The 10,050-nt window shown below is 37.8% G+C and overlaps 1 protein-coding gene across 1 annotated transcript; it reads right to left on the bottom strand.

The window, feature by feature from the left end:
• Positions 1 to 4,330: 4,330 nt before the first annotated feature.
• LOC126965341 (40S ribosomal protein S26) lies at positions 4,331 to 5,690 on the bottom strand. The gene is made up of 3 exons (XM_050808884.1): positions 5,534 to 5,690; positions 5,133 to 5,310; positions 4,331 to 4,523 (listed from the first exon to the last, which is right to left on the bottom strand). The coding sequence occupies exons 1-3, from the start codon at positions 5,534 to 5,536 to the stop codon at positions 4,357 to 4,359; spliced, it is 348 nt and encodes a 115-aa protein (XP_050664841.1). The 5' UTR covers positions 5,537 to 5,690; the 3' UTR covers positions 4,331 to 4,356.
• Between the last annotated feature and the right edge of the window lie 4,360 nt (positions 5,691 to 10,050).

Below are 10,050 nucleotides of genomic sequence, written 5' to 3'. Positions count from 1 at the left end.
ATAAACAATTTATCAATGCTCAAAATGTGCCTAGTGGACAAAAGTCCCACTCTTATTAATTTCTCTCGCCGTTGATTTACTGTCTTTGCATGCTAAATGTCTGAGATTATCTGTCTTACTTCAGCTTGTAACTTGCACACTGGAATACCGCTTCATACAAACTAAATCTAAATAACATAACCCCATGAGAATAAAGAGTTAAGCAGTAAGCACCGACCCATTAAGATAAAAACTAATTAATTCAGTTGTTCTGTTTGGAGCCGGAGCGGCATTTTCTTGAAAAAATTATCTGCAGGTATCTTATAGTGGTAATGCAGAGATTTATATAATATGGACCGCGTTCAGCCTGACAAAAGTACAATTTCTAACTTATATAATAAAATCCAGGTAGTCTTCAGCTGATTGCCAATTGGCATAGGCCTCCTCCCACCTTTTTCATTCCTTTCTGTAATTGGCAACCCGCATGCATGATGAGATCAAGACCGAGTCAGGTTAGGAGACATCAGGAAATGCACAAAGGTTCGAGACATAGGAACCAATATCAGGAAACTCAAATGGAAATTGGCTGGGCATATTAGTAGTGAAAAGGAGAAGTGGAACAAAAAGGTCACAGAATGGTATTAGAAAAAGGGGAAGACCCCGCCAAAAATGGGAGGACGACCTGGCCAAATTCGCAGGAGTGATCTGGAGCCGGGTTGCCAAAGATCACGAAACATATTGGATTATTAATAATACTATGTTAAGTAAACACATTTTACTGTGTTATTAAAACTTTAATGAGATAAGTAGGCACTAAAAGTAGACGGGAGATTTTCATAAATACATACAGTATTAATTTTACTAGGCTCCTTTGCACCGGATGCCGGCTAGATTATGGGTACCACAAAGGCGCCTATTTCTGCCGTGAAGCAGAAATGTGTAAGCATTACGTAAGTCTGAAAGGCGCCGTAGCTAGTGAAATTACTGGGCAAATGAGACTTGACATCTTATGTCTGAAGATGACGAGCGCAGTTGTAGTGCCTCTCAGAATTTTTGGGTTTTTCAATAATCCTGAGCGTCACTACATTGTAATGGGCAGGGCGTATCAATTACCATCAGATGAACGTCCTGTTCGCCTCGTCCCTGATTTTCATAAAAAATAACAGTAGGATAGAGTAGGGATGGATATTTACGCATATGTATTACTCAGCACTAGTAAACCCTTGGAATCATCGGAGAACGCAGAATACATTTTAGCCCACGGCGCAGATGTACTGACTCCGTGGTTTGTGCTTGTGCGACTTCATTATATTACGCGATACCGGCTCTTCTTCACTCTGTCATAACAAATAATATTGTGTTTTGTCTGGGACAATATGGGGAAATCCTTATCCAGAAGACATTCCGCAGACAGAAGACACTGCACAGGGATGATGACTCGCTGGCCCATGACGCGAAAGAGAAAGCTGATCTCCTGGGCTCCTTCTTCGCGTCCAACTCGACTCTGGATGACCAAGGTGCACCACCACCGCATATTCCGCGGTGCGAGTCATACATGCCGGAGGTAAAAATCAGGCATGGCGCCGTGCTTAAGGCGCTTCTCACCTTGTACATTCACAAATCGAGCGGGCCCGATGGCACTCCCCCGATAGTGCTGCGGACATGTGCTCCGGAACTGGCGCCGGTCCTAACCCGTATTTTCCGGCTCTCCTACTCATCAGGCGTAGTCCCGAAATTATGGAAGGCGGCTTTAGTGCACCTGATCCCTAAGAAAGGTGTACGCTCAGATCCGTCCAACTACCGCCCCATTGCTATTACCTCCATTTTCTCCAAGGTAATGGAGTCGATCATCAACCGCCAGCTCTTGGGATACCTAGAGGGGCACCAGCTGATCAGCGACTGCCAGTACGGTTTCCGTCAGGGTCGCTCAGCTGGTGATCTTCTTGCATACCTCACCCATAAATGGGCGCAAGCGGTTGAGTCGAAGGGAGAGGCGTTGGCGGTGAGTTTGGACATAGCGAAGGAAGGACAAAGCGCTTTATGCCACACCCGATCGAATGAATCGGGTGTGGCATAAAGCGCTTATAGCGAAACTGCCATCCTATGGGCTTCCCGAGAAGTTGTGTAAATGGGTCACTAGCTCTTTGGCTGATCGGAGCATCAAGGTTGTTATCAACGGTGCATGCTCCGACTTAAAACCCATAAACGCTGGTGTCCCGCAAGGCTGCGTGCTATCCCCTACGCTGTTTCTTCTGCATATCAATGATATGCTGCAAATCAGCAATATAATGAATATTAAGCAATGCGGACGACAGCACAGGATATGCTTCCTACACCGGCCGTGCCAACATGTCCCGGGATAGCGTCGACGAGAACCGGAACAAACTTGTGTCTGAAATCGAGACTATGCTTTGCAGTCTCGGAATGGGGCCGACAAAATTTAGTCCAATTCAACCCCAAGAAGACACAAGTTTGTGCGTTCATCACTAAAAAGTCTCCCTTTGTCGTATCCCCTCGATTCGAGAACACTCCTCTAACTGCCACAGCCTGTATTGGCATACTTGGCGTCGATATATCGAGCGACGTTCAGTTCCGTGGTCACTTGGAAGAGAAGGCCAAACTGGCCTCAAAAAAGCTTGGTGTACTTAGTAAGGCGAGACAGTACTTCACTAAAAGCCACCACCTGCAACTTTATAAGGCGCAAATTCGGCCTCACATGGAGTACTGGAAACTGGCCTCTCACCTCTGGGCGGGTGCTCTCCAGCACCAGCTTCTTCCATTTGCCCGCATACAATGAAGAGCGGCTCGAATCATCGACGATCAAGTCATCTCCAATCGGCTTGATTCTCTAGCATTGCGTAGAGATGTGGGTTCTCTCTGCATCTTCTACCGCATTTATCACGGGGAGTGCTCAGAGGAGCTGTTCGGGTTTATTCCAGCGGCCGAATTCCACCACCGGACATTACGTGCAAAGTACCATCCGCATCACGTAGATGTCTGGCATTCCACAACCGCGCGTTTTGTCCGAAATTTCTTGCCTCGCACAGCCACTTTGTGGAATCAACTACCGGCAGCGGTCTTCCCGAACAGATACGACTTAGGGACCTTCAAGAAAAAAGCATACTCCCACCTTAAAGACCGGCAACGCATTTCTTGACACACCTGTTGTTGGGGATGTCCATGGGCGTTTACCCCCTCTCATATTAAAAAAAAATGACATACAGAAAATTTGCCCTCTTTTGTGCAGTTATCATTTTGGTCAAGCGTCCATAAAAATTTGTATTTTTGGTGATTTTTTAATGTGATTCGACTCAATTTCATATGAAGAAGTATACTTACTAAAATAGTTAATAAAAAACAAAGCAAAAGTTAATATTTGACCTAGGTACATAATTAGGCAGGCGCCTCCTGTTTTATTAGGTGCCTAAGTAGGAAGTCACCTAACATGTACACGGGCCACCGGTGGCCTGTATTGCTTTATATGCTATCCAATAAGTAAATACAAGTTGATAGCAGACAAATATACAGCATGACTAAAAATGAATCTTATTACCAAATAAGTACCGTATTTTTTTAAATTTGTAACAAAGTAATTTTTTTTTTTATTATTACTCTTAATTGGCTCGATCACTTAACATTGTGCGAAGTATATCTTAACTCTGTCTGAATAGTTGTTTCCTGCAGCCTATTTCTAACATTATGCACCACAAACTAAAATAATTATATGCACCATTCAGATGTGTAGTATTCCTGAACAATGTGGGCTTCAAAGAATTGTCCTCCTTACACTAATAGTATCCTCATCTCAAGAAAAAAAAGAATATACTAACACCTAAAAGGCCAGCGACACTTCAATGACTCCTCTGAAGTTGTAAGAGAACATAGATGGTTGTGATAACATAACTTCAAATGTCTTATATATATTGAAGAGCGCAAAAAAAGAATACTGGGAGTTTCTTGCGCCACTTCTTCTTTCTCAGAGCGCCATTTGTTTCCGAAGCGGTAGTAGTATCTAGTAGTTATTAGAAATGACAAAGAATTCTAAAGGAATCAATTTTGAGAAAATAAATGCCTTTTGTTCTAATCACTTTTTAAAGGAATGGCTGTCACAGAGAATAATATTAGAGAAGTCATAATCAGAAAAGCTTTAAAATTGATCATTTCATCAGGTTGTATTTTCATTTATTTATGTCATAATAATTAGGTCAGAATATAATTATGACAACTATGTAGGTTCTTCTTGTTAGCTTTCTATGTGAAAGATCTAAGATAGTTATTGTAATATTAGACAAAAACTTCTTTTTTACTACTATTTAATGACATAAAAATACACTCAAAATAAAACAATGAAGAATTTAACATTATTTTATTGTAAAATTACTTCCTCTGTACATTTTGCGGTCTTGCCATGTCTCTTGGGAAGGTGCTTTTAGGGGGTGTACGGATACGTCTGTCCTTCTTTGACCTGTTACGCACCACTTTGCTGTGGATTGCACATGAGACACAATAGTGCAACTTTGCATATAGCTTCGGCAGCTGGAATGCTAGAAAAAACAAGTAGTGATTAGTAAAGTTACTAAAAATATTTTACTGCCCTACATAATTCCCTAAATTTTTAGTTCAAGTTAATTCCCAAATAATTTGCTAGTATAAGACTACATTTGATTATTTTGTATTAGCTCATTGAGAGATTGGGAGTCAGGTGTGCAGTAATGTTGGATACAGCTGTATCAGTTAAAATGAAGAGATTATGGTGTAAATTCACCAGTATCAGAATAAATACAGTCCAGTTGAATTCTTTAGTTTTTCATATAATAATCATGCCTCTGACAACAAATTTTCCCTAGGCAGTTCTTTGTTCAGTTTCATCCCAGTGTACAATAAAATTATAAGAAGCATTATCTATGTCTGGTATTCAGCAATATCATTAACCATCCCATGTCTGAGTCTGATCAATAATCAAACAAATCCTTTTCTCTAATTTATCACATCACCATTACCACCACATTGCAGTTACTGTTTTGATAATACCCATTATTACAGAAATAAGACACTGAAGAAAATTATTATATTGGAAAATTAAAACTAACATTTTAAATAAATCTGAAAAATAACTTAAGATCTTGTCAGATTAGCCAGTATAGTAAACTCACATGTATAAACGGAGGCTTCGTTTATGTCTCTAACAGCAGCAGCTTCTACGATATTTCTAATCACGAATTTTTTGATTGCCTTATCCTTTGGCACACAACGGGCGCAGTTGGTACACCTCACAGCTTTCACATGACCTCGGCCGTGCTTTGCTCGTCCTCCGTTACGACGTTTACGCGTCTGAAAAGCATTTAGGAATTGTGTTTTAATATAAAGTAAAATCAAGATTGAAAACCACATGCAAAGCGTGTCACGATGGCCGTATCCACGCGCACTTAATCACAATATTACAATTTATTGTTGAATTAGTTATCGCACCAATTGGTTGGAGGCTACTCTAAATATATTATTATTGGCTGAAAAACGCCTAATTCAACTAAATTAAAATATAAAATTTACTAACCATTTTTCTAACCTCCGAAACGGTATAAGAACAACGATGAAAAGAGCGGTGTTGTCAACTCGTTATTAGATTTAGCCTATAATTCAAATATTCAGTGCTGCCAGTATTGAGTATATTTTAAGAGTTGACGCTGACATAACATTTTGATGTCGCTAAGTTCTTTATAGCAAAACTAGCTGATACCCGCGACTTCGTCGACGACCACATATGACCGAGGACGTCATGCTTATAAAAATCATTGTACTGTAAAACTTTAGAATGAAGATATCATAGAATTTTAGGTAAGGGCCAAGTGTCAAGGCATTAAAGTTTACTGAATTGAATTCTATCCAGTAGTTTATCCGTGATGCGCGTACAAATGAAAACCTCCATCATTTTATTTATATAGATTTTATTGAATGATAATAGGATTCGAAAATATTTACCCTTCAATTTTAGCTAGTCTCAGCTTATTTAGACGTGTTGTGCCAAACGCCGCACAAACGTCTCGATACTTGAAGAGCTTAAGGTGAAAGAAAGGCTCTCTTCTATAGTCAGAGCCCGTATCCTCAGATACTTTCACGAGACGTGGAGAGCATGCCATAGAGAGACTTGTTGCTCAGGGAAGGGTCAACGCCAGTAGGTCAAGAGGACGCTCCCCTATGCACTTGTAGCTGTACCTACAACCAATAATATCAATTAATACAAATGTCTAATATCTAACTTGTAACGTAATACCTTCGTAGCATTATAGATCGTAGAAATATTAATCGTGCATATTAACTGTAATAAGGGTATGCCGAAAGATTCGTTCTGAAAAGAACATTTTATTTTATATACCGTAATATTAGCTCTATTAAGAACCATTTGATAATCTCATCAACTCATAGAATCATACAGATCACCAGTAGTCATCTCATCGAAGTACAAGCATCGTCACGTTCTCTCGAAGACCGCAGATATACTCTCGTGATCAGTTATATGCTCCGCGTTACACAACCGCACAGCAAGGCCGAGCGTACTCGACTGAAGCGTCGAGGCGTCAATCACTATTCATGCAATTTTAATCAATGAGCGACATAGAAGGTGCTGAATGCTCAATGACATCGGATGATCGAGGTTCGACGCGAGTTTACACAAGCGCGCGCTCGCTGGCCAGTTTACTGAGATAGCATTAGTTTTAGAGCGAGATAGAACACATAATATTATTCTCAATTCTTATTGAATGAAACGTTTTTCTATTGGTCAAAATGTAAGCTTTAGTATTGGTATGTATTTTCTAAACTTGTAAATATTTTTTAAGTAACAATTGTAATTGGTTAACTAGTTTTAAGGATTTTGTATATATATCATGTAACTGAAATAAAAATCATCTTCCACATATTCCTCACAGTCAAGCACTTGTTTTAGTTAATCGCCAAACGCTCAGTCTCTAAACGCTGGACAGACCAGATCAAAGCCTTAACCAATACTTCCCTCAACACTTGTGCCAGAGAAGCAACAGCCAGGGTTGACTGGCGTAGAATCGTTCATTGTTCGACGTGACCGTGAAATATTGTTTGGTTATGGTCTCAATGTAAAGACGAACTCAATCTCATACTCAAAATTATTGTGCTAAATTACAGGATATCAATTACAATGAGTGAACATTTTCATATAAGGGGATTTAAGTATATATTTTTTAATATCAGCTCGTCTTAGATAATCGAATTTATTTATTTATTAAATTCCGCCAACAAGGTATACACTAATATAGACACAGTATAATACAAAAACAAAAACATTCACATGGTAAGTGATTTATTTATTTATTTATTTATTTTATTTTATTTTATTTGGAAAACTTACAGTGTTACAATAACTTAATTACTAAATAATAGTGTGAACATTTTACACCATTTAATAGTTTTCGCATTTTGTTTCTAATAACACATAGTGTAATATAGGTACAACTTTTTTATTTATTTTTTCTTATACAAGTATTATATATAATATGTTAATAATTACATAGGTATTACATTTATTATGTTCAGAGAGAATTTAAACACTACGTTCAATTATGTTTATAGTAACAGTTAGGGAAACACTGATGATGACTGTGATGCCTCAATTATAGGCGAAAATGACATGCTATTCAATTAAATTAAGCCACAAAATAAAATAAGAACTATAAATTATTATATATCTATGAATACAATATTTATATAAATTTACACAAAAAAGAAAAATAACGATTAAGGTCATCCCTCCCTTGAAAGAACCGTTTTAATATATTTTTTAAATTTATGTAAGTTATGATCAAATATGTCGACTTCATCGTGATGACTATTATATTCCCTGGTAATTCTATTCAAGGGAGAGAAATAGCCTAAATTAGATCCTGCATAATTACAGAGAAATGGATTATATTTCTTACACGCTCTCGGTTGAGTTTTTGGAACAGCGAGGTTTAGTTTCGATATAAGATGAGGAGAATCAATAATATTATGTAGTAATTTAAAGAGGAACATACTGTCGAGCAAAGTTCTACGGGACTTAAGTGAGTTAAGGTAGAAATACTGCAGTCTACCTGTATAAGAAGGAATTTTTATCGCTAGATTACAGCTATAAGATAAATGCCAGAGAAACCTCTTCTGAACTGATTCTAAGCGTTTGTTATATACATCGAAATGCGGGTTCCAAACGACTGTACAATATCCTAAAGTGCTCCGCACTAGAGCATTATAAATGGTGATTTTTGTTGTGGGCCTTTTAAAGGGCTTGGAGTTGCGTAACACATAGCCTAAAATCTGAAAGCTTTTTTTAGTAATTGCATCAATATGGGAATTAAACCTTAACCTGTTGTCGATGATGACCCCTAGATCCCTAACGAGGTTCACTTCAGCCAAAGCAATAATGCTATGTTAATGTTAACATAATATGTTCTCGTGGGTAAATTATTTTTTTGTCTAGTAAAGCGGATTGCGTGACATTTATCAGTGTTTAATCTCATTCCATTTTCCTGACACCAGATTACTAGATTATTTAAGTAATTTTGAAGAAGAAGAGCTTCATCGGCCGAATTAACTTGTCAGCAAATAAATAAAACCTAGAATTTTCAAAGCAATTGTATATGTCATTAATAAATTAGTTAAAAAATAATGGTCCGAAATGAGAGCCTTGTGGGACACCTGACAGTGTAGTAAAAGGCTTAGAAGAATAGCCTCCAATGACAACAGAAGATTTACGGTTAGTTAAGTAAGACTTGCACCATTTTAAGAACATACCATCGATTCCAGAAGAATAAAGCTTGTAAATAAGTAGTTCATGGTTAACTTTGTCAAAAGCCTTGCTGAAATCGGTATAAATAGTGTCAATTGAATGACCATGATTCATTTCCTCAGACAGATCACCGACAAAGTACATAACGTTAGTAGCTGTAGATCTCTTTTTCATAAACCCATGTTGTTGAGTTATAATAATTTGTCTTAAATGGAATGACAGAATTGGATATACCAGAACCTCAAAAACTTTAGCAAATACGGGAATTATTGTTATAGGCCTATAATTTATGACGTGCTTAGGGTTGCCGCTCTTAAACAATGGCAAAACAAGAGACTCTTTCCAAGCAGATGGAAATACACCAGTACCGAGAGATTTATTTATGATAATAGTTAGAGGCATTGCTATAGCACTAGCACATTTGACTGCAAAGACTGACGGAATTCCATCTGCACCGGCTCCCTTTGTAGTGTCAAGTCTTTTTAACACTCTAAATACTTGAGATGTTGTGACGGAAAGGGCCATTAAGGTACTGGTTGCAGTCGGCTCATGAGACCCAGTTGGAACAGAGATGGTATCCATGTTATAAATAGAAGAAAACTGTGAGGCAAATAACTCACACATATCGGGGCCATATGTTGCATTTTTGTTGTCTGAAAAAATTTCAGCTGGAAAAGTACTGCTATTACCTCTTTTTTGTTTAATGTAAGTCCAGAATAATTTAGGATTACACTTTAAACATGATTCTAAGCTTTCCAAATATTTTTCATAATTTAAATCCTGTAATCGTGCGCAACCATCCCTCTACATTGTAAAAGTTAAATAGTCTCGAGGGTTGCCGTATTTACGGAATTTCATTCTAAATTTATACTTTTCTCGCAAACTGTTGATTAATGAAGTAGAAAACCATACAGGATAGTTATGCTTATTGCGTCGTTTGTATTTAGGAACATGTTTCGATATCAGAGTCCTCAAAATTTTGTAAAATAATGCTAACATATCATTAACTGTTGAGCAGTCTTTGAACACAGTATTCCAGTTTACATCATTGATGTCCCTTATAATTTTAGTATAATCCGCTTTGTTAAATTGGAATCTAGCATCACACTTTGTTTGAGAGAATGTTCAGAGAATCTATCTCTGAACATTCAAGAGACATGTTAACTACAAGTGGTGGATGCAGTGGATCTACTATCGATAGAGAGTTGCAGCACACATACAATTGTGTAATAGTAAAAGAACTGAGAACAAGATCTAGAATTTTGTTTTTTATGTTT

Source organism: Leptidea sinapis, chromosome 7 (assembly GCF_905404315.1).
Source record: "Leptidea sinapis chromosome 7, ilLepSina1.1, whole genome shotgun sequence".
Taxonomy (NCBI): Eukaryota; Metazoa; Arthropoda; class Insecta; order Lepidoptera; family Pieridae; genus Leptidea; species Leptidea sinapis.
The sequence above is the reverse complement of the archived record's forward strand: the minus strand, read 5'-3'. Positions and strand labels throughout refer to the sequence as shown.

What these genes read in the sequence shown, in the direction of transcription:
- LOC126965341 (XM_050808884.1), bottom strand. An exon ending in CGAAGCCTCCGTTTATACAT is followed by an intron (nt 4,524 to 5,132) that starts GTGAGTTTACTA and finishes TGTTTTTTCTAG; the next exon opens with CATTCCAGCTGCCGAAGCTA.